General features: G+C 43.6%; 1 protein-coding gene across 1 annotated transcript in view; it reads right to left on the reverse strand.

Annotated features, from left to right (window-relative positions):
- The window catches only part of LOC119978492 (metabotropic glutamate receptor 4-like), a 1,510,615-nt gene that overhangs the window by 784,768 nt on the left and 698,625 nt on the right, over window positions 1–27,222 (reverse strand). The window contains exon 6 of the mRNA XM_038820161.1: window positions 11,067–11,207. Within this exon, the coding sequence (XP_038676089.1) occupies window positions 11,067–11,207 (141 nt within the window). The remainder of the gene's footprint in view (window positions 1–11,066; window positions 11,208–27,222) is intronic.

Here is a 27,222-nt window from a genome sequence, read left to right on the forward strand (position 1 = left end):
CTTACAGAATTCAACAACTTCCCTCTTCCAACCACCACATGTAGTCGTGGAATTGAGAAACAGTGGAACTAGGAACCATGTTGTGAATTAACTCCTTCAAATAGGATGGCAACTAATCTACTCGTAAAGAAGTGAGACTGAAAACTGTGAGGATAAATTTACATAGAGATGAAGGCCAGTACAAATATTCAATGAATCATTAAAATTTCCGTATCACAGGAAAAACAATTACACAATAAGTGAAGCTACACTTTGGTAATAACGAGTTTGAACAAAATCCGGCAGATGTGTGAAGAAAACTTTATGTTGCACCAAAATTGACCTTTTAAGCAATTCTGTCCCTTTTCCACTGCATTTTCACGGTTCAGTTCAACCCATTTTATTCTATCTTCATTCACCCATAATTGAAACTACAGGCATTACAGAGGAAACTAAGTCATGGTCATTTTGTAATACTGTACCAATATAATTCATTTTTCAACGTTATTCTACGCAAGAATATCGATTCATAAACCCTACGTCTCTAAGATTGGTCAAAGCGATAACTTCTTGCGACTAAATAACAGCCTGTTCAGTTAAATAGAAAAAAGAATTGGATTTCTTATTTCTTACATTGTTGCGACAGATTCCAATTTACTGTACATTAGGAATATAGAAGTAATAGGAGGCCATTCAGCCCCTTGAATCTGTTCCACTATTCAATGACAGCATGGTTGATTTAGTTAGAACTGTCTCCTCTTGCCGAGCAAAAACTATCAACTTAATATTAGTTAAACCAGCATCTACTAAATAAAATAAAATAAATAAATAATCTTTATTGTCACAAGTAGGCTGACATTAACACTGCAATGAAGTTACCGTGAAAAGCCCCCACTCGCCACATTCCGGTGCCTGTTCGGGTACGTAGAGGGAGAATTCAGAATTCTCAGCTGGTACAGGAATTGAACCCGCTGTACTTAGTTTCAATTTTGCAACTCTTTGTATCAAGAATTCCCAAACTTTTCTTCCCATAAACCTGGTTTCCGATTTTAAGATAATGGACTAGATTTTCATGGAGTTGGGGAGACTTTGTAGAGGGATGAGATTCCTGATTCCAGGATTCTCAACCCTATTCCTGGGATTTCCAATTTTTCACAGTGTTATTTAAGGTTGTGGGCTGATTTGGGTCACGGGCCTGCACCTTGTAATTGACAACATGGCCGGCTGCATTGTGGGCAGAGGCACGTCGGAGTTCTCCAAGTCGAGCCAGCTTGTGAAGCACCTGTGGTTCATGGCACCTCAAGAGATGTTGTAACCCATAGTTGTGAGAAGGGAACCTTTTAAAGGGCAAGTTCAAAAGCTCTTACCCATGCCGTCCATGCAAAACTATGCCCCCACCCATCCCGCATGGCCCCCATGAAATGCAATGACACTTCCATGCCAATTCATCCACCATATTGAATCAATGAACTCTATAGTAATAATAGGATGTGTTAAAAAATGTATTTAAAAATATCATTCATTGATAGGTTTCCACTTAAAAGAAAAAGCCAAGACAGCCATTTGACTATTACAAGAGCTGAGCTCAGGGAAAACATTACTTGCTTGACAACTCTTGCTCTCTGATCTGTTCTGTCAATTTACGTAAGATAAAAAGGTTTCAAGTGCTTGCAATTTTTGCTATTGATACTTTAAAGCGTTTGGAAGATTGACATTTTTTTTCTGTAGTGTGAGTTTTTAAAATCAAAGTGGAAAGTTATCAGTGAATTACTTTTTTAAAGCTTTATTTGAAACATATTACATTGTCACCAGAGGGTTTGTTGGTTCTACACAGTCGGTGGATGGGCATGGAAGCACATGAGGGGCCTTGGGGGATGAGTGGGTTTGGCATTGATCAACATGGGGCTACGGGGGTGGGGGTGAATGGCATAAGTGGCATAGGTAGGCATGGAAAGTATGTTGGGGATAAGGGAGTGTGAATGGTGAGTACTAGAGAGTCTCACGCTGTTTATTATAACTGGAACAAATTCCCACAGCACCCAGGCTGACCGTTCCTGCATCCTGTTTCAGCACCCGGCAGCTCCTGGAGTTTTCTTTTTCTGAGGTCAACTGGCCCAACTGCAGTCTGCACCTGAAATCACCACAATGAAAATCGTGGGCTGGATTCTCCGCCCCACCGTACCACTTTTCTGCCCTGGCCCGCCGGCGGGATTCTCCCTTAAGCCGGCTGGTCAATAGGGTTTCCCATTATGGAGAAGCCCCGGGTGCTGGCAAAACGGAGAATCACGCTGACGAAGAATTCCACCCTCTGTCTTTGCAGCCGCTTTCTCCCGAGGCGGGTGCACCAAGCTGGGAAATCTCCTGATTCCTGCTACCTGCCTCAAAGATAAAAATGCAGTCCAATGTTCCCTTGTCCTAGACTCCTCAGCAGCAGAAAACATTTATCTCTAATTACTCCATCAATCCCTTTCAAAACCTTTCAACCAAACACCCCTTCACCTATGTTCCAGGGAATGCATATTGATGCAATCTTTCCTCAATAATCTAACTCTATTAGGTCTGGTATCAGTCTGGTGAATCCATGCTGCACTCCTTCCAAGGTCAATATACCCTGTCTAAGGTGCAGTGCCCAGAACTGTCTGCCAGATGTGGTCTCACCAGGGCCTTGTGCAGATGTAGCAAAATATTCTCTGCTTTGCATTCTCGCCCAAGGCGATCATGCCATTATCTTTCTTGATTTGTTTTTAGTGGCATAGACAGCGATCTTCAAACCTCTTTGAACCTCCACTGTAACTAGTTTTTCAATATTTAAATAATACCTGGATCGATCTTCTTTTGAATATTATGGGTAACCTGACATTTACTTGTATTGAAATCCATCTATCACATTGAGTCCACTCAATTTAACTGTTCTTTGTCTTCAATGGGAAAAAAAGTGACTGGATGCAGATATATCTTGACAGGCTCCAAATATAAATGAACTGTTTCACCTCTGCATACATAATCTACCAGGATGTTCTTGTCACTTCCTGGAATTGTCATTAATTAAAATTTCATTTGAATTCATTTCTTAACCAAAGTAACACACATCATGCATTCCAATATGACACAATCAGTCTTTCGTGACTGCTTTGTGAAGCATGAAACTCGTTTCTGTCATAAACAATACATAATGCTGACTGGCAGTTGCAATGATCTATCAGGAGTAACGAGCATTTCATGATGTCCCCTTAATTGTCAAGGTTTCAATTAGGAACTGGTTGGATGCTCAGTCAGTCAGTCTGCAAGATGAAGGTTGTACGGAACAGTCACTTGCTGTCTGTAAAATTGTTTTCAGTCATAAGTCTAGCTATTTTTCCTTTGTAATTTATGCAAATTATTGTGAACTTAAAATTAATGTAAAATAAAACTGAGAACATGTGACAAGTTCCGCTGGTCTCTGAGCAGAAACACAATGCTCGACCTGCAGAATTGTGTAATTTTCAGCCAAGGGAGAAAATAAAAGTAAATTACTGCGGATGCTGGAATCAAATCAGAAAATGCTGGACAATCTCAGCAGGTCTGACAGCATCTGTGGAGAGAGAAGGGAGCTAACATTTCGAGTCTGGATGACTCTTTGTCAAAGCTTCTGTCTTTCTTTCTAGTTTTGTTCAAATCTCAGCGGGACTGATGGCATTTGTGGAGAGAGAACAGAGCTAACGTTTCCAGTCTGGATGCTCTTCATCAGAGTGGTTCTATGTTGTGGACTTTTTATTCATTTTAAGTCCAGATATTCATATATATTTTACTATTATTTTTTCTCCAAAGTTCAGATCTTAAAACATAATTCCATCTAGAAAGAAAGTCTCTCATTGTACAATGTATTTGGCCTTCACATCAATTTCAGTCACTTTCATGACTTCATTACTTTACTCAACTGTGTAGTGTGGTTATGTGATATGTGCCGAGATTTTCAAAGGGACGCAGGGTCCTCCCTGTTTGCGTGGGTCTCACCCCCACAACCCAAAGATGTGCGGGGTAGGTGGAATGGCCATGCTAAATTGCCCCTTAATTGGACCCAACTGTCTCCCTCTCTTCCGTAGCTATATACGTTGTCGAGTGTCCCTAAAGAGGCCGACAGCATCAAGGTCTTCCATGCCCTGTGGGCGACCATGGGAACTGGTGTGTTTTATCAACTGGATTAATCATCTTTTGGTTTCATGTTTTAAGTTTCCTTTGCAATTTGTTTTTCTTTGATGTAGTATGCTCTTTTGAATTGTCCCTTAGTTTGTTGAATTTAGTTTAATTGGTTCAACCAAAGTAATATACTTACAACAACCCCAGTGACTTGTTATAGTGGATGACTCATGATTAGCTGCATGGCCTCCTTTTGTGTCGTCAAGTCTCTTGTTGTGAGCAAAGCTCTTTAGATGATAAAGCTGACGTTAGCTTTTTCTACTCATAGCTGCTAGTTAAAGTTTATCATGCACTAAACCATTGAACATTGTAAAGAGTCAGATTAATTGATTGTTTCAAAGAAACTGATATTTTTGTTGATCAGGTTAAGGACTGTAAAACAAATGGAAAACCGGCCCCTGCATTTGCAGGGAACAGGGGAGAGCAGAGTGGGAGTAAAATCTGGCAATTTTGGAAAGTGAATTTAACAGTAGGATCTCATTGCCATTTTTGTTCCAATTTTACTACTTAGCAGGCACCCAGTTCGGCAACCTTGAGGCAGCCAGGTGGGAAAGCCAGTGTTAGTAGGCTGCAGCCTGGAAACATTAGAGACAGTTCTCGACAAAAAGGAAAGATTGGGGTTGCCGAGGGTCGGAACGCCAGTTGAAAGAGGGAGCCAGGAGCAATGCAGGCTGGTAATTAGGAGGCAGTGACTGGCGCTGGGAAGTCCGACCTGGGAAGAAAGAGGAAACATTACTGATATGGAGATGAGAATGAATAATTGTGGCATAAGATTTTGAGTGAAAGGCTGGAAGAAGTATTTCTGCTCCTTCTGGCCCACAAGCAGTGCTATAATTAGTATTCACTTGCTGAATCTCCTTTTCGCCGTCTCCCCTTAGCCGCCAAATTTCCTGAACCTTGGAAAACACGTCAGTTAGCATTACCTTTTATTGGCTGTCAAAATATAGAAACGGCCTTTCCAGCTTTACCAGAATGGGATTACTTAGGGTTCCCCCAAATTCACTGTGGTTGAAATGGAATCAGGTACATTCGCAGCAGAACAGGTATTGCACATTTGATGATTTAACATTCCCCTCTAACCCTTGCCTACCTGTCATGTGTGGGTTAAAATCCCATTGTCTCCGACATCGCAAAACACTTCAGAATTAATGTCCAGTTGTTGCAAAAAGGAGCTATTCTTCTGTAGTGCTATTCGGGATATGTTGTCAACTGGTCCTACAAATAATTTCCCCAAATTGGTGAGCAAACACAAAGTTAGTGACACTAAAGTCACATATTAATTGTATATCTTAAACAAAAGAAACCCAATGCTAGTGGACGTAAACTGTAGCAACGTTCTAAGTACCCCAGTGTGTTACGATTAAACACTGCTCAATATGGAGATCTTTTTACTAAACTTAGCCATTGTGCCATCCTCTATCTGCATAGTCAGCCTTTGAAGGTTAGGAGGGGAAGATGGGGGAAAAGGAGCAGGGGACACACTCAATTCCACCCCCCGCCCCAAACAACTCAAAACTCAAGCTGCCTCCTACCCCAGCCACCCAACACTCTCGAACCTCTTCGCAAATCACATAAAGTCTGAGGCATTAGAACGGGGCCACACCAGGAAAAGGTTTGGGAACCACTGCTCTAACATATCATCAGATGGATAAGAGTAATAGAATACCTGGAATATTATGAAAACACAAACATGACATTAATGTCAAGAATATGAAAAGGCCAATTCAAACACATAAAGCAAGTTGAGAGTTAATGACACAGTGGTATTGTCACTGGACTATTACCCCATATGCCCAGGCTAAATCCTTTGGGGGCATGGATCCAAATCCCACTATAACAGTGGGTGGAATTTAAATTCAATTAATAAACCTGGAATACAAAGCTAGCCTCAGTAATAGTGACCAGGAAACTATCATCGATTGTAGTAACAACCCATCTTTTGGGAAAGGAGATCTGCCACCCTTACTCGAATCGCTCAAATATGTTATCCTTCCTCAGAAGTTGATATTCTAGACAATGCTGCATCTTATGTTAGATAAAACTGAAGATTTTCAATGTCTTTCAATAACTGAAACAGGCCAAATTCCTTGTACAAGTAGTTTCTTGACTATGCACAGCTACGTTCATTCTTTTAAATTAAGATTGTTTAATTCATTTGATATTAGAACATACAGTGCTGAAGGAGGCCATTCGGCCCACCGAATCTGCACCGACCCACTTAAGCCCTCACTTCCATCCTATTCCCGTAACCCAATAACCCCTCCTAACCGTTTTTTTGGGTCACTAAGGTTAATTTATCATGGCCAATGCACCTAACAAGCACGTCTTTGGACTGTGGGAGGAAACCGGAGCACCCGGAGGAAACCCACGCAGACACAGGGAGAACGTGCAGACTCCGCACAGACAGTGACCCAGTGGGGAATCGAACCTGGGACCCTGGTGAGTGAAGCCACAGTGCTATCCACTTGTGCTACCGTGCTGCCCGAATTATTCTACCCTTCTAGAATGGAAATCATTTACATGTTCAATGCTTTAGATATTCCATTCAGTAAGGAGTCTTACAACACCAGGTTGACGTACAACAGGTTTATTTGGAATCACTAGCTTTCGGAGTGCAGCTCCTTTATCATATTCCTTTCAGGCATGCAATGAGGTTGAGTGAATGATAGGCCGCAGCTCACAAGGAAGATTGGAATGTTAACATGCGCCGGATAACACCGACTCAAATTAGATCCTTTGGAAAGCAGAGGTCAAGCTTCGAAATATGAGGAAAATTGTTGATCAAATGAGGACTTTCTGAAAGCCTTCCATTTAAAAGATGGCACTTAGCTTGCATCCGATGCATTCACCTGAACAACAGCTCAACCATGAAACACAAAGGCAATTGTTTTACGCCAATCTCAAGTCAAACGTATCTCCAGGCATGTTTTTACAGCAGTAACCTCTCCATGAGATTAACACTGTACACAGAGATTTAAACAAAATGCCTTCGGGACAACATTAACCTATTAGACTTGCTCTACTGTTTTGTGTTTTAGCAATAAAATGGCACAACTGTGTGGCAGTATATGAATAAAGATGAAATGAAGCTTTTGGTGACTTTAAGCAAACTTGCTGGGAAATTGAGCTAGACAAGTTATGTTTAAACCTGTTACGTTGTATTTAAAACTGTTTTTGAAATGCTGGACTGAGAAATGCAAGCTGATATTTGATGTTTTGTTATGCTCTAGGTGTAGCATAAGCGGCTTCCTTGTGGTGCACTTGACAAAGGAAGGTTCTGACGTGGAGATAACTTCAACACGTTTATTAAACTATTTACACTTCTATTACTCGGGTTCGACACTACTGTTAATCCTTCTATAGCTACCCAGACTGACTAACCAGTCTGCTACAATCCACATGGTGGGAGTGATATTGAATCAACCCTGTGTCTCTACTCACTGAGTGTCTCCACTGGAAAGAGGCAGATCATGTGCGTGATATCCTTTATATATGTGTTGGTGTAATGCCCCCCTGTGGTCATGTCACCTCTGTGCGTATCGTGAATGCCCATTGGTCGTGTCCTATCTAACTGATCTATTGGTTGAGTGTGTGTGTGTGATGTCTCTGGTGCTCCCTCTAGTGTCTAGCTAGTCTACATGTATTTACATTAACCCCTTGTGTATTTACAGTGATGCACATCACCACATTTGACACCTGGGATTTTGAAGACATTTGTCTAACTTCCAAATCAGCAATTAGTTGCTAAGGCAAAGGACTGGATGGGACATCCAAAATTGATGGGTTAGAACTGAGGATAGACTTAAAAATGCCCAACACAACCAATCTCCTTCCCTCCCAATTCCAGGTTTAGTAGGGGTAGGACAAGGAATGAGCAATCAACCTACGCCCAGGAAGTGGGTTGCCCATTTAAATATTTTAATGAGGATTCCAGCTTTTTTTCACAGCTTTATCTGTGGCCTGGCATAATTTCCAGGCTGCAGGACACCTGCCACTTAAAGTTTCGCCTTGTGAGAAGGTTTTTAGAGCACTGCTTGTGGGCTAGGGAAAGCAGAGTGTTTACACCACCCTCCTCTTAGTGGTTTTGCAACTGGGGTCCACTTCCAGGCAATGTTTTTCAAATTAGCACAAAAGGCTGCAGAGACGGAAATGGTGCTGAATGGAATCTGTGTTTATAATTTTATAATCCTTTGTGTTGGTTATGGTAACATCAGTGATCTGCACTGCAAAAACAGAACACATTCAAGTGGAAACACTTGCCTGTGGTGAGGAAATTCCTCAAAGCTAGTCCTGTTCCCACTGCTATTACTTTACCGAGGTGCGGTGGTGAAAAGTTGTTTTTTTGTCCATTTCCGGCAAAGTAGAAATAGACCGTAGCTATTGATCTTGAACTATTATAACGTGGTGAGCTATATTTGTGGAATTGCTGGTGGTCAGTTGGGTGATACATTATTTTGTGTACTGATATACATTATTGTGTATACTGATATATTTAAGTAAAGTCAAGTCACATAGTCCCAGATGACCATAGGCTGCTTTCTCCTTTGACAACAAGAGCTGACTGGTGATGATTTAACCGGAGGATCATCACACCTCAGGCAAGGGGCAAGGTTGAGAAAACGGCCTTCATGAATAATCTCAGCCGGTACGGGAACTGAACCCACACCGTTGGCCTCGCTCTGCATCACAAACCAGCTGCCCAGCCAACTGAGCTAGACTGGCCCAAGATGTACTACATCTTGTATTATTCTACTGCTAAGCGCAACTAATTTTTAATTCCTTAAGGATGCATGGTCAAAATGCCAGCGATAAATTAATTTAATTTCTGCTCAGCAAAGAAGGCTTTAAGCTTGAAAGCACTTTGCTTTGACATAGAAAAATAGCTTGAAATGATAGTCTACTGTTTATTTTTTATACTGTTTATTTTTTATAGACTTTTGGCACGGTATCTGAAATTTGATTCATGAATTTGCAGGGAACAACAAAGCAGGAGACAGAGCAAATAATGAAAGGCAACAAAATTCAAAAGAATTTGGATTAGTTATATCAGGACGAATAGACTGGAGACATAAATCATTCTGGATGAGTAAAAATTGAGATGGTGCAAAGGAACAAAAAAGGAAATATCAGCAATGTGGCTAAATGCCAATCAGGATAAGATCGGGCATAACCGACAGATCTAGGAAAGCATCAGCACAATGCTCAGCTGTAGTAAAAATATCAAATAAAGCATTGAATTGAAGAGACATTGGATCAAATGCAAAGCAGAAGATACTGTATTGTTGCGTTGCAAGGGTTTTTCAAAGACCCCATCTGGAGTACTGCATGCAATTCTAATGTCTAATCACAACACATTATTGTCATTGAGAGGATACAGAAGCAAACACTGATGATTCCAGGTTTCAGGGGAGCCCTGAGAACGTGAAAAAATGATGTGAAAGGGGGTGAGTAACTGAAAGGTTCATGATTACTAAGGAAATGGCAACATTGATTCAGGAGGATTGTTCAGTTTGGAGAGGGATTCACGTGCTGGGGAATGTGAAACTTGAAAATTAGGAACGTAGGAAAAAATAGTTCTTCACCAAAATGTTAAAGGGGGCAATTGGCATTCCAACTTTGGGCAGCAAAGAGGCAAATGTTCGACAAATGTGAATGGGGTCATTGAAATGATCATACTGTTCACACTACTGACCCATCTGCCAGCATTTTGTTGGACCATTACAGGACAGGACAGATGCATGCCTTTTGGAGCCTTCAGGCATGGTGCACAATTTCAAATGTTGTTCAACCAGTTGGTAACATTCGTTAAAGAAAAATGGTTTGTTGCATTTAAATAATGGCAATTTACAAGAACTTATCAAAATTGATTCATAGTTTTGTTGCTGTTAAAGATTCGGAGATAGATATTCTTAATTTGTGTTGCCCGTGATGCTAGGAAATTTCATTTTAGTCAAATATCTTGAGATTTCCTGAAGATCTAAACCTGGTTGAGAAATCATCGATTTTGAAATTATGCTTTGAAAAGATTCATGTACAAATCACTAACATGCAAATATCCATGGACTTGATTTATTTCAAACATTTATCGGATTATTTCCGATATCAATCATTGCTTTCCCATAGCATGAATACTTAATACCTTTTCATGATTTCCTATATTTTACATTAACCTATTTATTTAATACTGGGCTACGGAATGTAATGCAACCTGTTAAGCATATACAAGTTAATTCATTTTAAGTAAATGGCTCAGCACAATTTTTAAAATGTATTGATTAGGTTATAAAATCTAACATTCAAATTGGTGTGCATCCTATATATGTAAAACAAGTTCAAGACCAATACCATTAATGTAGCAAAATATCCTAAAGCACTTTTTGTTGGTGGCCATCAAAGCAGTAACTTGACAGTAATGTGATACGTTCACATTAAAGATTGTTCTAAATTTTAAATTTGTATGATCAATTGATCTGGTTAAAGATGTCATGCACAGAGCATTTCAAATCAAAGATCTGATCAAACAATTATGTGCTCGCACTATCATATGGAGAGATATTGATTTACCGTAAAGCTGAGACAAAGCCTTGAACACACAGAAGCTGCAATTGCAATCCCAGGTATGTAATGTTTTACTCTGGTAAAATTCAATCATACATTTTCTTCACCACAATTCCCTCGCCAAATTAGACGCTGAATGATTTTACCATGAGCAGCCCATTTTATTTAATAGCAACAAGCTGACTTCCAAAGTCTGATTTTGAATAATATTCAGAATTCGTTTAGATCAATTCTGTCAGTATCATTTATCCCTCGGAATGTGGAACTCCCCAACTAAAAGCAATATCAAAGCTGAAATCAAAACATGTAGAAAATAATCAGCTTACAAATAAGGGATAAAGGTTTCACAATACCTGTACACTTTTTAACATGGCTCCCACGTTTAAACCCATGTCGACTCAGCTTGCACTTGAAATTTGCTTCCCAAAACTCTGCAAACCATATGTTTCTTCTGTTATTCTCCAGGGTCCGGCTCTTGAAGTATCTGTCAAACCCTACAAAAAGGAGCATTTAATAATAACTCACATTGCCAATAATTATGGACAATTTTGCACCCATAACAGTGGTGAGTGATCTCCTACTGCAAGTGAATTCAATAATTGATGTGTCCAATGAAAAAATACATTCACTGATCAGGCAATGCTGAAAAAAGGGTGACATAGATGAATTGTGATGAGTCACTGACTCGGCAGTGGCAACCACTTCCTCAAGTACAAACCCTCTCCAGTCTCCTGCCCATTTGACCATTTCTCCAGAAGTATTTCATTGCCTGGGCAGAATTTTTTGGAGGGCAGGTTTTCACGCTCCACCACCAAAAGAGTCAAGGAGGAACTCACCCCGCCGATAGAGCATGTTAATCGGTTGAAGACGAGAATTCCGCGTCTCACTCTCGGTAGGATGTCCTGCTTCAGTGAGCTGCTGGCCAACTGGTTGGTTGGCAGCTCTGTAGTCCCAGCAGCACCAGTAATGCAGTGGACCCAGGCTGGGGCTACAAGTAGCCCACATACAAAGCCCACACGGACTTCACGTTGGTCGTCTCACAGGCGGGCAACAACTGGTGTTCAATAACTTCCCACTTCAGGGTCTTAATTAGGGCAGGTTGGGGGAGTGGGGTGGATCAGTGTAGGCCTCTCTTATCCTACTGTTAAATTGCAGACAGTTATGAGAGGGTGGGAAGACAGCAGTTAGGCCATCTGGAGAATTGTATATTAGGCCCCAGCCAGCCTGAACACTTATCAGCGGGGCACTGTATAATTCTGCCCCTGGAGTTTATCAGACTATTTAATTGTGAGAGAAGTCGAGGTTGAACTCATTCTGTTCAACTACACATTTGAAACGTCCAGCAGGTGTTGCTGGACAGAGATCAACAGCAGGAATCAAGTTGATTTTTTTCTTCCGTAATCCAAAGACAAATTGCAACACTTGCCACTCTCGCCCAGCCAACGGGTTCATCTATTCACTCAAACTAACATTCTGGCCAACCTCGCGCAACCTAATGGAATTTAATGGTACAACCGATAACCTATATTGCCAGAAGTTCAACAGAGTAATTTTTTTAAATATATATTTTTATTGGCATTTGGAGTTAGAAAAACAGAGTTTTGCATACAATTGAAAGGCTCGTGCAATGTAAAACTATCTTATAATTTAGTTGTTAAGATTCCATCCCAAGTTTGTGCTGTTGACTAAAACTGCAAATGTATACATTTAAACATTTATGTTGTGTACCTGCATGGTCACTCAATAATTACACTGCATATTCCTCTATATTTTTTCTTCAAAGTCTGACAACTATTCAATACTGTTAAGGCATCATTGTTATGTTGATGGCCCAAGTATAAAGGAGGGTGGCAGAGGCTGATTTAGGTTTTGTCTGTTAAGTAACATTAAATCCTTACCATTTGATAATTAGATGTACTTCATTCCCAGAAAAATGTCTCTGGAAAATCTTGGATTAAAGTGAATCGAAGTGACTTCTCTTTCAGCACGTTTCCCGCATAACCGTGCCCCATTCATTCATGCCATATTACCTTAGCCTGACAAACAGACGTTGAACAACACAGGATTCCCCATGGCCTCGTAGTGTGAAGAGTGTCATTCTGCCCCGTATAATCGAATGAAATTTAATTCATATCGCCAATAAATGATTTTTGCCTGAAGTTCAATTGTGTAAAAGTGATAAAGATTGCACAATACAAAACGACGTTATAATTTAACTGTCAGATTCAAGTGTGAAAGAAGACTAATTTGAGTAGTTCCAAAGGCAAAACTATCCACCAAAGTATGTATTCCAATAACATGAATATTAGATTCGCCTCTGGCCTGATTGAAACACTATCCCAATTACACACACCACAAAAATGCTTTATTGATGTTAAGCACCTGAATCTGATGGATAATACCTCGACAGTGACAGAAAATTCCAAGGAATCATTTAGCGGAAATTTTAGGCTTTAACTGTTAACCTTCTGTTAGGCATGGTAGAACAGTGGCAGGGACCCGGGTTCGATTGGGTCACTGTCTGTGCGGAGTCTGCACATTCTCCCCGTGTCTGCGTGGGTTTCCTCCGGGCGCTCCGGTTTCCTCCCACAAGTCCCAAAAGACGTGCTTGTTAGGTGAATTGGACATTCTGAATTCTCCCTAAATTTTCCCGAACAGGCACCGTCGTGTGGTGACAAGGGGCTTTTCACAGTAACTTCATTGCAGTGTTAATATAAGCCTACTTGTGACACCAATAAAGATTATTTTTAAAAATGATATAAATTCAGGTCATCTCGTTTCACATTTTTCTGCTCGTCCTATTGACGCAACGGCACCAATCTGCATTTGCATAGTGCCGAACAGAAGCATAATAGTAACAGAACCACGGCCAAGTAGATTGGCCTGGGGATCTTGAAATGAGTGATTTTTTTTCCCTATCTCTTCAAGAGGATTAAATGACTGCTGATGGGCAAGCGCATTCGGAAATAATGAGACCTGGCTTCGGCACGATTGCATTGGGCTGGGTAATTTTCCCGTCCTTCTTATTTATATATTTAGATTGTTCTTCGAGGGCCTCCAACGGAAAGAGCACATGGCAAAGGGCACAAAGAGTACCCATCGCTGGAAATGGTGTGGGTATGGTTAGACATGGAAGAAAAACCTCACCGAGCTGGACAAACAAAAGGAAGTTGGAGCAAGATGGGCTGGCCCTTACCAACTTTTACAGATGCACCATAGAAAGCATCCTATCTGGCTGCATCACAGCCTGGTATGGCAACTGCTCGGCCCATGACCGCAAGAAACTTCAGAGAGTCGTGAACACCGCCCAGTCCATCACAGGAACCCGCCTCCCATTCATTAACTCCATCTACACCTCCCGCTGCTGGGGAAAGCGGGCAACATAATCAAAGACCCCTCCCACCTGGCTTACTCACTCTTCCAACTTCTTCAATCGGGAAGGAGATACAGAACGCTGAGAACACGCACAAACAGACTCAAAAAAAGCTTCTTCCCCGCTGTTACCAGACTCCTAAAAGACCCTCTTATGGACTGACCTCATTAACACTACACCCTGAGGAGTGAGAGGGATAGACTGGTGGGAAAGATGCTGGAGGTGGACAGGAGGTATGCAGAGGCACCAGAGGAGGTACTGTTGGGGAAGAGGCGCAGCTTGCAGGCTAAATTTGATTTGCTGACCACTAGAAAGGCGGAGGCACAGTGGAGGAAGGCACAAGGGGCAGTGTACGAACATGGTGAAAAGGCGAATAGGATGCTGGCTCATCAGCTCCGCAAGCGGGATGCGGCTAAGGAAATTGCTGGAGTGAGAGACAAGAGTGGGAATGTGGTGCGGAAGGGGGTAGAGGTGAATGAGGTCTTCAAGGACTTTTACGGGGAACTGTACCGGTCGGAGCCAACGGGGGAGAGGGGGGAATGGAGAGGTTCCTTGCCAGGCTTTCTTTCTCGAAGGTGCAGGAGGAGAAGGTGGAGGGGCTGGGTGCGCCAATTGAGCTGGAGGAGCTAGTTAAGGGGATCGGGCAGATGCAGTCAGGGAAGGCACCGGGGCCAGATGGGTTCCCGGTGGAATTTTATAAAAATTTGTGGACCTAGTGGGCCCCTTGCTGGTGCGGACACTCAATGAAGCATGGGAAGGGGGGACTTTTCCCCCGACGATGTCGCGGGCGCTGATCACGTTAATTTTAAAGAAGGACAAGGACTCCCAGCAGTGTGGTTCATACAGGCCCATATCTCTCCTCAACGTGGATGCTAAGGTGCTGGCAAAAATCCTGGCCACCAGGATAGAGGACTGTGTGCCAGGGGTTGTGCACGAGGACCAGACAGGTTTTGTGAAGGGAAGGCAGCTGAACACGAATGTGCGGAGATTGCTGAATGTCATCATGATGCCGGCAATTGAGGGGGAGGCAGAGATAGTGGTGGCGCTGGATGCGGAGAAGGCCTTCGATAGAGTGGAGTGGGGGTACCTATGGGAGGTGTTGGGGAGGTTTGGATTTGGTGAAGGGTTCATTAGATGGGTAAGGCTGCTATATGAGGCCCCGATGGCGTGCGTGGCCACGAATAGGAGGAGGTCGGAGTACTTCCGGCTTTACCGAGGGACCAGGCAGGGTTGCCCCCTGTCCCCCTTGTTGTTTGCACTGGCAATCGAGCGCTGGCGATGGCGTTGAGGGATTCAGAGAGGTGGAGAGGCTTGGTGCGAGGTGGAGAGGAACATAGGGTGTCATTGTATGCCGACGACCTGTTACTGTATGTGGCGGACCCGGTGAGAGGGATGCCGGGAGTGATGGAGTTGCTAGCTGAGTTTGGGACCTTTTCAGGTTATAAATTAAATTTAGGCAAGAGCGAGGTGTTTGTGGTGCACCCTGGAGACCAGGAGGAAGGAATTGGTAGGCTCCCGCTTAGGTGGGCAGGGGAGAGCTTTAGGTACCTGGGGGTGCAGGTGGCCAGGGACTGGGGGACTCTTCACAAGCATAACTTCACCAGACTTGTAGATCAGATGGAGGAGGAGTTCAAGAGGTGGGACATGCTGCCACTGTCGTTGGCAGGGAGGGTACAGTCCGTCAAAATGACGGTGCTTCCGAGGTTCTTGTTCCTCTTTCAGTGCATGCCCATATTTATCCCCAGGGCCTTCTTTAGGAGAGTGACTAGCAGTATTTTGAGCTTTGTGTGGGCACATGGGACTCCGAGAGTGAAGAGGGTGTTCCTGGAGCGAGGGAGGGATAGAGGTGGGCTGGCGCTGCCCAACCTTCTGGGGTACTATTGGGCAGCCAATGTGTCAATGGTGCATAAATGGGTGATGGAGGGGGGAGGGGCGGCGTGGAAAAGAATGGAGATGGCGTCATGTAGAGGTACGAGCCTGGGTGCCATGGCAACGGCACCGTTGCCGCTCTCCCCTAAGAGGTTTACCACGAGCCCGGTGTTGGCGGTGACCCTAAGAATCTGGGGACAGTGGAGACGGCATCGGGGGGAAACAGGGGGCTCGATGGAGGCTCCACTGGGTGGCAACCATCGGTTCATCCCGGGGAACACGGATGGGGGATTTAGGGGGTGGCAAAGGGCGGGCATCAGCAAATTGAGGGACCTGTTTATTGGCGGGAGGTTTGCGGGCCTGGGGGAACTGGAAGATAAATCTGGCCTTCCCCAAGGGAACATGTTCAGATACCTGCAGGTAAAGGCGTTTGCTAGGCGACAGGTAGAGGGATTCCCTTTGCTGCCCTCGCAGGGGACGATGGACAGTGCTTTCGGGGGTGTGGGTCGGAGAGGGGAAGGTGTCTGACATCTATAAGGTAATGCAGGAGGTGGAGGAGTCGTCAGTGGAGGAGCTGAAGGCTAAATGGGAGGAGGAACTCGGGGAGCAGATAGAGGACGGGACTTGGACGGATGCCTTGGAGAGAGTTAACTCTTCCTCCTCATGTGCGAGGCTTAGTCTCATCCAATTTAAGGTGCTGCACCGGGCCCACATGTCCGGGACCAGGATGAGTAAGTTCTTTGGGGGTGAGGATAGGTGCACCAGATGTTCGGGGAGTCCAGCGAATCACGCCCATATGTTCTGGGCATGCCCAGCACTGGAAGAATTCTGGAAGGGGGTGGCGGAGACGGTGTCGAGGGTGGTTGGATCCAGGGTCAAACCAGGGTGGGGACTCGCGATCTTTGGAGTTGCGGTAGAGCCGGGAGTGCAGGAGGCGAAAGAGGCCGGTGTCCTGGCCTTTGCGACTCTAGTAGCCCACCGAAGGATTCGGTTACAGTGGAAGGATGCAAGGCCCCCAAGCGTGGAGACCTGGATCAGTGACATGGCGGATTTATAAAATTGGAAAAGGTCAAATTTGCCCTGAGAGGATCAATACAAGGGTTCTATAAATGATGGCAGCCTTTTCTGGACTTCCTGGCACAGAGATAGGTATCTTGGTCAATAGCAGCAGCAACCGGGGGGGGGGGGGGGGGGAGGGAGGGAGGGGAGGGGTGGGGGGGGAGGGTGCACTATTGTAGTGTCTATTCTGTAACTTTATAGTGTGTTAATTTGCGTTGTTGTTAAAATGCTGTGTTGTTCATGGAGGAGGGGCGAATGTATATGATTGTTAATATTATTGTTATTTTTGGTATTTTACTAAGGTGTGTCAATGTTGTATAAAATCAAAATTTTTCAATAAAAATTATTTTTTAAAAAAACACTACACCCTGTATGCTTCATCCGATGCCGGTGCTTATGTAGTTACATTGTGTACCTTGTGTTGCCCTATTATGTATTTTCTTTTATTCCCTTTTCGTCCCATGTACTTAATGATCTGTTGAGCTGCTCGCAGAAAAATACTGTTCACTGTACCTCAGTACACGTGACAATAAACAAATCCAATCCAATCCAATCCAATCCTTCAAGTCAAATGCTGAGAGGATGAGACAGGATAATAATAAATGGTTATCATCGTCAAAAAGGGGGATCATGAGGGTTGTTTTGTCGCTGTGTTGAGGATGGAATCGTGCCTACATGCAGCTGCATGGAAGATGGGCACAGATTTGGGAGAGAATAACAACGTGTTGATAACCTTTGGTGAGGATAAGAAGTTAGGCGATTGGTTGGAAATGCAGCCTGCAAGGACTGACGGGTTGAGGACTTTTTGAGAAAGGTGTGATGGCAGTAGTTTTGAATTGGTGGTGGTGGGGGTTGGAGCAGTACCCAAGAATAGATTATTATGTGTTGTGTTAATCAGTTTGGGATTACGTAAGGAACTGGAGAGTAAGCAGTTTAGGGATGGATCAATTTCAAGGTTAACTGTGACCAATGTAAATAATTTTACATTGGGCAGGTGGGTTGTGGGAGATGGTGAACGGTTTGGACTCCCTCACTGGAGATACTGTTCCACAAGGTGGGCTCACACTGCTGCCTCATGCCCTGCCATGTTTCGGTGAGGGTTTAACCATGTAGGATGTGCTCGTGAGCGTCCTGAGGGTCTGGATAGGGGGCCCGGCTGATGGCCCAGCCTCGTCTGATGGTGATCAAGTCAAAAGGGTGAGATCTTGGAAAGGACAGGTCTGTGGGAGAGAGGTGACTCACTTGCTATCGGAACCTCTATGTTACATTAGGCTCTCACTTGTTTGGTGCATATCAAACTCTATTGCAGCCACTGCCCTCTCCTCGACGTCCCCTGCGAGTTGCATGGCCCTTTCTTCAGAGGATGTGTGGACCAAATATGTGGGATGCCCCTCCTGTCCTATGGTGATTATGGTCCGCTTTATCCTTGGGGACACAAAGGACATAGTGAGATGCTGGGACATGTGTTTGACGTTTTTTTTTTAGCTGATGGCATGTGTGTACAAGGCTCCTGAACAAAGAGGACAATACATGTGTTGGGGTTTCATGGAGGATGGATTGTAAGGGAGATGCAGGCAGGTGGAATGTTGTTGGCTTCTAGGGTCAGGACCTGTCCTTTCCAAGATCTCACCCTTTTGACTTGATCACCATCAGACGAGGCTGGGCCATCAGCCGGGCCCCCTATCCAGACCCTCAGGACGCTCACGAGCACATCCTACATGGTTAAACCCTCACCGAAACATGGCAGGGCATGAGGCAGCAGTGTGAGCCCACCTTGTGGAACAGTATCTCCAGTGAGGGAGTCCAAACCGTTCACCATCTCCCACAACCCACCTGCCCAATGTAAAATTATTTACATTGGTCACAGTTAACCTTGAAATTGATCCATCCCTAAACTGCTTACTCTCCAGTTCCTTACGTAATCCCAAACTGATTAACACAACACATAATAATCTATTCTTGGGTACTGCTCCAACCCCCACCACCACCAATTCAAAACTACTGCCATCACACCTTTCTCAAAAAGTCCTCAACCCGTCAGTCCTTGCAGGCTGCATTTCCAACCAATCGCCTAACTTCTTATCCTCACCAAAGGTTATCAACATGTTGTTATTCTCTCCCAAATCTGTGCCCATCTTCCATGCAGCTGCATGTAGGCACGATTCCATCCTCAACACAGCGACAAAACAACCCTCATGATCCCCCTTTTTGACGATGATAACCATGTATTATTATCCTGTCTCATCCTCTCAGCATTTGACTTGAAGCTTGGGCTACTGAGGTGGAATCGCCAACACACATGCAGGGATCATCCTGGCGACAGTGGTCATCTTAAAGTCAGGAGTCAGACTTTGGTCAGATAACGAGGGACAGCAACGCTCATCTCACACTGAGTCTCCATCAACCTCCTCCATCCCATGGGCAAGATCTGCTGATACGGCCAACCCAGGGCCAACACTCTGTGGTGATGCTGGTGTGACCATCAAAGGGGGGAAGGGGAGCTATGGTGGTGGGAGGAAGTGGAACACTGGTGAAGGTTGAGTGAATGTCTAAACGGAAGGGTTGAGAGGCTCAAACGAAGATGGACTCTGTTTGGGGGTGGGGTTTGATGTAGGGGGACAGGGGAAAGAGACTGAGCAGGATGTTGGAGCTGCCGTTGGCCTGGCCTCATAGTTGTTAATTGTGAGGTGATAAGGTTGACCCTGACCACACGTTACACGGTCTGTTGTGCTAACTCAGGCTCCAAGCCTGGATCCTCCTGGACAGCATCCTCTTCCTGCTCCTCCAGCATGTTGCACGCTGCTGCGTGATATTGTGAAGGACTACAGCCCACCACGATGCTCAAGGCCATATTGGGCTATATTTGGAGAGCCCTGGTGATTCAGGCATCGGAAATACAGCTTGAAAACACCAATGCATCACTCAACGACTTCAGGTATGGGGCCTCCACAAAGACGTCATTAGCCATGTCCCCAGCGGGTCACCCTTGTTTCCCACAACTAATCCCTCACCCAAAGAAGCACCTCGAAGGTGCCATGGACTGATGAGTGCGCCAGGATGCATGTATCATGCATGCTGCCTGGGTATCGGGCGCACAGACATGCATGATGTGCACCTGGTGGTCGCACACCAACTGAACATTTATAGAGTGGAAGACCTTCATATTAATGAATGGCACCCCATATCGAACTGGTGTTCGAAGGGTGACATGTGCCATCGATTGCTCCCAGACCTGGGGAATAGCAAATCCTGCCTGGGCATCTTACTGGGCCTGGCCAAGGTAGTCTGATACCCAGGCGCAGAGGGCATCTGTCACATCGTGAATGCACCTATGTGAGGGCGTTTGTGGGATCAGAGACAGGTCCCACTTGAGCCTAGAATGAGCCAGGGGCATGAAAGTTCAGGACGACCATCATCTTGATAGCCATTGGGAGTGGGTCTCCTCCTCCGTTCATACATGGTACCAGGTGTGTCACCATCTGGCACAGGTGGTGCATGGTCTCCCTGGAGAACCGGAGTCATCCGTGGCACACGCAAACTGGCAGCTCCTCAAAGGACAGGCGCTGATCATATACTTTTTTTAAAAATGCCTTGCCAGAGGAAAACAATGCTCAAAATGTGGCAAATTAAACCATTTTGCTGCGCAGTGCAATTCCTGAACTCGCATTTAAATTGCTAAACCCAATTCAGGACAGATTAATGTACGAAGTGTTGAATCCAAAGAAGAAAATTTTGAACAGAATTTTTCAACAGATACAGATGATTACTCTCTGGAAAACACTTTCTTTGTAGCCATAACTCCACTGAAGTAACAACCCCTCTTAAATTAATCAACTCCATTAATTCGGACACAGAAAGGAACACTGTTGAAAGTAATTGACTGACCAATTAAATTCAAGTTGGATACAGGCGCTTCAGCCAATTTGCTTACAAAGCTTAATCTCCTAAAGCTTAAGCAAACCCCTAAAATACTTCTAGAAGGCTGTAGATTAAAAAACTACAATGGCAATTCAATTTCAACAATCGGATCATGCTCTTTGATAGTTTCCAACAATTATATTGCAACGTCACTAAGATTCGAGATTGTCAAATCAGATAAATCATCAGGTGCACAAGCCTGCAAGGAGTTACACCCAATGCAGCAAATTTATACTGCAACTTCATCTCAACTCATACTGCATGATGATATCCAAATTCCAGACGTCTTTCAAGGCTTGGGTACTCTTCCATTCAAGTACAAGATCTTGTTAAGGACAGATGCCAAACTGGTGGTACATCCTCCTAGGAAAATTGCTGCTCCACTCAGAGAATTTAAAAACTTGAATTAGAAAGGCTACAAAACAAGAAATAATTTCAAGAGTCACTGAACCAACTGACTGGGTCAGTTCGATGGATTATGTGAAGAAACCATCAGGTGATCTGCGGATATGTATAGACCCCAAGGAACTCAACAAGAACATTATGAGGGAACACTCCCATTCGAAAATGAGAGATTACCAGCAAGATGGCTAATGCTCGCATCTTCACCAAATTAGATGCATCACAAGGTTTCTAGCAAATGCAATTGGATGACTCATGCAGAAAACTCCTTCAATACACCTTTTGGCAGATTTTGCTATAACAGGATGCCTTTCGGAATAATCTCTGCACCGGAAATCTTCCACCGCATTATGGAACAGATGACAGAAGGAATAGAGGGTGTTCGTGTCTATGCCAATGACATTATCATATGGTCATCAACAAAGGAAAAACATATATCAAGACTGGAAAAAGGTTTTCAACAAATACACAAGTATGGTCTTAAATTGAATCAATCCAAGTGTAGTTTTGCCACTTCCTTAGAGATCAGATTTCTGAACATGGTGGGCGACCTGACACTGACAAGATTGCAGCCATTTAGAGAGTGAAGGTGTCAGAGGACAAAAAAGTAGTTCTACGTTTTCTGGGCGGAGTAAACTTCTTAGGCAAATGCATACCTAATCTACCAACCAGAACAACAGCTCTTAGAAATTTGATCAAAAAGTCAACCACGTTCGAATGGACAACTGATCAACAGAAGGAGTGGCTTGATTTAAAATCACAATTAACGACTGCACCTCTTCTAGCATTTCCGATCCAAACAGGAAGATGAAAATTTTGACTGATGCGAGTCAGGACAAAATAGGAGCAATACTGTTGCAAAAAGATGACATCTCGTCTTGTGTTCCTGTTGCATATGCATCCAGAGCGATGACACCAATAGAACATCGATATGCCCAGATTGAAAAAGAGTGTCTTGGATTACTAACCGGCATATTAAAGTTCCATGACTATGTCTAGGGACTCCCCACTTTCACCATAGAAACAGATCACAGACCGCCGGTGCATATAATACAGAAGGATCTCAATAACATGACTCCACGACTTGAGAGAATGTTGATGAAGCTGAGAAGATACGACTTCAATCTCATCTATATGCCTGGAAAAGACCTGATAATAGCAGATGGATTATCACGCTCGATCACTTCAGTAAATGAACTTTTTGTGTTCATACAGCATGTTGAATCTCAAGTACAGCTGTGTGCAGAAAATCTTCCAGCCTCAGATGAAAAAAATCAACCTGACCCGAGAAGAGACAAAGAAGGATGCAATGCTGCAACAATGGGTAGCCTAAAGGGCGGTGTTCTCAATTCAGAAATGTTCAAGAAGGTTTAACAATTGTGGATGGATGTCATATCACTGTCTCTCCGACCAATGATTCTCAACCAAATTCATTAAGGTCACCCGGCGTTGAAAAGTGCAAGCAAAGGGCAAGACAAGCAGTATACTGGCCAGGTATTAAATGGGACATCACTTACCTGGTATTTGGATGCAAGATGTGTCAGAGGTTTCAGCATGCACAATGCAAAGAGAAACTACAGCAACATGCATTGGAAACATCTCCTTGGGCCAAAGTTGGTATAGACCTATTTCACTCCAAAGGTCGTGTAACGTTCTGATAATCAATTATTACTCGAATTATCCAGAGGTTTTGAAGTTACCCGATCTGACATCCAAATCCGTCATCAAAGCAAGTAAAGAAACTTTCGCCAGACATGGAATATCTATTATCACAGACAATGGACTGTGTTTCGACAGCAATGACTGGGCCGAGTTTTCACGACATTACACATCTTATATCAAGTCCACATTACCCACAGTTGAACGGGAAATTAGAAAAAGGAGTACACATAATCAAACAACTGACAAATAAAGCTTTGGCTTCTTCGTCAGACATCCATCTTGCGCTACTAGCCTACAGAGCAATTCCTCTTTCAACTGGATTATCACCTGCACAGAGGCTAATGAACAGAAATTTGAGAACGACATTACAATCACTACCTCTTCGAAATCCAGATCATCTGCCAGAAAATGAAAAAGCAGCGTGAACGACAAAGAATGTACTATGATCAGCACACAACCACTCTGGACTCATTGCTTCCAGATGATACCGTCAGGATCAAGATACCTGATGGAGGTTGGTCTGCTCCTGCTAGAGTCATCAGACAAGCAGCACCACGTTCTTACATAGTTCAGACAGCTGAAGGAAACACACTTCGAAAAAATCCTTGATCATTTCAAAAACATTAAGCTACACGCCGCAATTTTTCCAGACTTACATCTTAATGAGAGTATTTTCCATGATACTTTAATGAGCACTCAAGTTTGTGATGACTCACAAAGAACTGTAAAAACCTCAACATCACCTATTTGTGCACTCAGAAGATCCATGAGAAGAAGAAGAAAAGCTAATAGACTGAATTTGTAAATAATTTACAGTAAACATTGTGACTGTTACTTATTTTGCTATGTACAAAGATATACATATCATGTTTTGTTGTAATATTCTTCTACATTTTTCCATACACATATGAAAGAAATGTTTAAAAAGGGGCTTGTAATGATATGTATATATGAAGACAAGTAAAGGGTTAATTATTACATCTCAGTGTAACACAACCACTAGAGGGCACTACTAGTTCCCACTATAAATATAAGAACTCAGGGGATCTTGGATATTATTATTCTTCTAGACAGTAGAGTGTAAGAGAGAGAGAGAGAGAGAGAGAGATAGATCACAGCATAGTTAAGATTAAATAGAAGTGGCACGTGCAGTTTAAATTCGTTATTACTTTAATATAGATTACTTGATTACTAGTTATAGTTCTGTGGAGTGTGCAAACTCAATATTAATCAATCGTTATTCAATAAATCAGTTTTGCTTTAAGTTAAAGATTGGTGGTTTCTTCAGAATCACACCATCAGACCATTCTGGATTACAAAGCAAAGAGAAACGATATATTACCAAAGAGTATTATAACAAACATTTCTTCCAGAAATTCACTGAGATATTCATTTAAAAAGAATAAATGCCATGCTACTCTCCCTTATTGGACACCTTACAGGAGTCACCAGGATAAAGGGAGTGCTTGATCACGTGTAACGTAGGAGCATCCCTTGTCCTGAGGAGGAAAAACGGGAGCCAGTCAGAGGCCAGGCAAAACAGCACCAGCTGCTGGAGGAGGAAGTGAGATGAAGGGCAGGGCAGCGTGTGAACTCCTTTCTCCCTCCACACAGGGAACATCCCTCATCTGATGGACCTCCTCCACTAGAACCTCCTGGGTTGCATCTGTGAACTGGGTATCCTCTCACTCAGATCCTGAGCCATCCTGAAACCCATCACTGTGTGTCTACCAGTGAACATTTAGTCGAAGTAGGTACAGGAAGCCCACATGTACCACTCCATGACAGTTGCTTCTAATAAGCACTTGGGTGCCAATCCTGTCGCTGTCTCTGTTCTAGGAATGCTTGAATTGTGCTCATCAGCAATTTGGACCAAAATTGTATGTTAAAGCCCGACTGTGAAACAGATATGTCTTAACAGCACAGCATCCATTTAGAACCTGCTTTCTGCCTTTCAACAAAATAACCCGTTGCATGTTTTGTGTTTTCTTCACCTTCAGAAAAATTGCTGACCTTCTACATTTACTTAATCACGTCACGCTCACGTCTGGTGCAAGAAGCGTACGGGAGAATTTACTTTCCAACTTTGAGCTATGTAGGGAGCTCAACTGTGCCTATAGTAATGCCACAACAAAAGACAAAAACAAGTCTGAAGATATTTTCAGAGCAGGCAACAAATGGAGGAAGAGAAATATTCAAGTTTTACTTCATATCATTGCTGTCAACATAATGTGGACTTTCTAGCCTAATCAAAAATAACGTGCTTTGTCGTACAGAACACTTTCTACCCTTCATTGACTTGTGCTGTAGCATAGACATCAAATATCTTTAGTTTCAGTTTAAAGTCCTGTCACCAATGTTTAGGTAACATTTCGTAGTCAGGTGAAATGGTTTTATCTTTGTGGAGCATTCAATTATATACGATGCAAACAGTTATTGATTCGATTTGACAGACAATTCTGTGGCAGGAATAAAGATTTATCTTTTAAAGCTGTTAGCTCATGCCATTTAGGGAAGTCAACTGACAGGGATAGTGTGGCTTTGCAGCTTTAAAGATTGTTAGCTTTCACTGGGAGCAATAACACATGGATAAAGTTTCATTTCACTCGGGCATATTGTCCTGTTCCTCCAGCGGCGAGTGACCAGTAATGTGTGAATATGTTTAGTATACTTTTAATACCCAGACACTGTTCGCTGTTAGGAGAGGGTGTTAGGTCAAATGCTGGCCATCACAATGCTGTGCAGCCCAATGAGCATTAGTGGGCAATTTGAGTGGAACTCAGCCCTGTAATGAGCCACAGGAGAGGGGGCATTACTAGCAATGCTCCAACTCCTTTTTAGAACAAGATGGCGTACTTTCACTAAACTTAGGCTACACTGGCATTTCAACATTAGACCCCACCTTGGTCATCTCTGATGCTCTTTAGCGCATAAACAACCAAAATTCCTCTCCAAATTGTCCAAGCAGTTTGCTGGCTTATTCTGCCCACTGCAATGCATCCACTCACAATTATCTAAAGTTTAATTGCCAATTGCACACTCCTTCTACAAGGTTCATTGAAGTTGTGAATCATTGTGTCCTGTTGATCTGGACCTAATGAGTCTGAGTTAAGCTGAAATTGCTCAACTTTGTTGTATTCTGGAGTCTTACATTCACATGAGATGCCACACAAATCCCTGCTTGAGCCCTAAAATGATTCTGAGGCATAAAGGTTCTCCATTTTCCCCATTGTTCCCCCATCACCAGCCCCCCTCACATCCCTTGCCATTCATCACGCCCGGCCCACACACCCCAGCTACAGAGAGACCCCTTGTCACTGGACCCCAGACCCTGTACCCAAGATCCCGCACATAACATTATCTGGATCGGGCATTAGTCCCCCTCCTCAGTGCACATACCCACCCTCTGATCGGTGGAATGTCTTTGGTCCTGGGGCCCAGCTACTGGGTGTTCAGATGCTGGCTGCTGAATCCATGGTGTTGCTTCCTGCAGCATTCAGGCACAGTGTCCAGGCAGCACAGTCTGATTAGGATGCTAGGAAATGACTCCCACAAGCTACATGGCCTGCTCACCCATGGGAATCCACTTGCGAGGTGTGAAGTGCTCAATTAACTGCAATTGCCAATTCCCTATTAGCAATAGCCTTCAGCTGCGCGGCCAGAGACATCCACGTTCAATGGGAGTTATTGGTGATCAGTGGGATGGACAGGCAGCGGCTGGGATTGCCCCCGTTATGTGTACACATGATAGTTGGGGGGGTCATTCCCGTTAATTGCATGGAGATTGGCTTCAAGTGGTGATTATAGGTTTCTCGCCACACTGGGATCCTGATTTCGCCAACGCGTAAGGTCAGAAACCAATCGGCGCCCTGTGCGGTTCTCAATTTTGGCCTCTCCTGCAATCTAACGGCCATGTCGCACTCTCACTCAAGCATGACGCGGCCTTAAAATCATGCCTATAGTATTTATATGGCTGGTTTAGTTCAGTTTCTAATTAAGGGTAAACCCCTTGAGGACGATAGTCAGGAATACCATGATGGTAATGGTTGTGCTTTTATAATGATTTAATACATTGAGCTTATTTACTGAGCAAGACATAAGGCACCAATCACTTATTAGAGATTGGGCAAACATATTGTTTTTTCATTTATTAAGAGTGGGCACATGAGAACAGTTATACATAGGTATAAAGATTAAGGATATCAGAGCTGCGTGTGGGTGCTCTG

The sequence above is a fragment of the Scyliorhinus canicula genome, chromosome 15 (assembly GCF_902713615.1).
Source record: "Scyliorhinus canicula chromosome 15, sScyCan1.1, whole genome shotgun sequence".
NCBI lineage: Eukaryota > Metazoa > Chordata > Chondrichthyes > Carcharhiniformes > Scyliorhinidae > Scyliorhinus > Scyliorhinus canicula.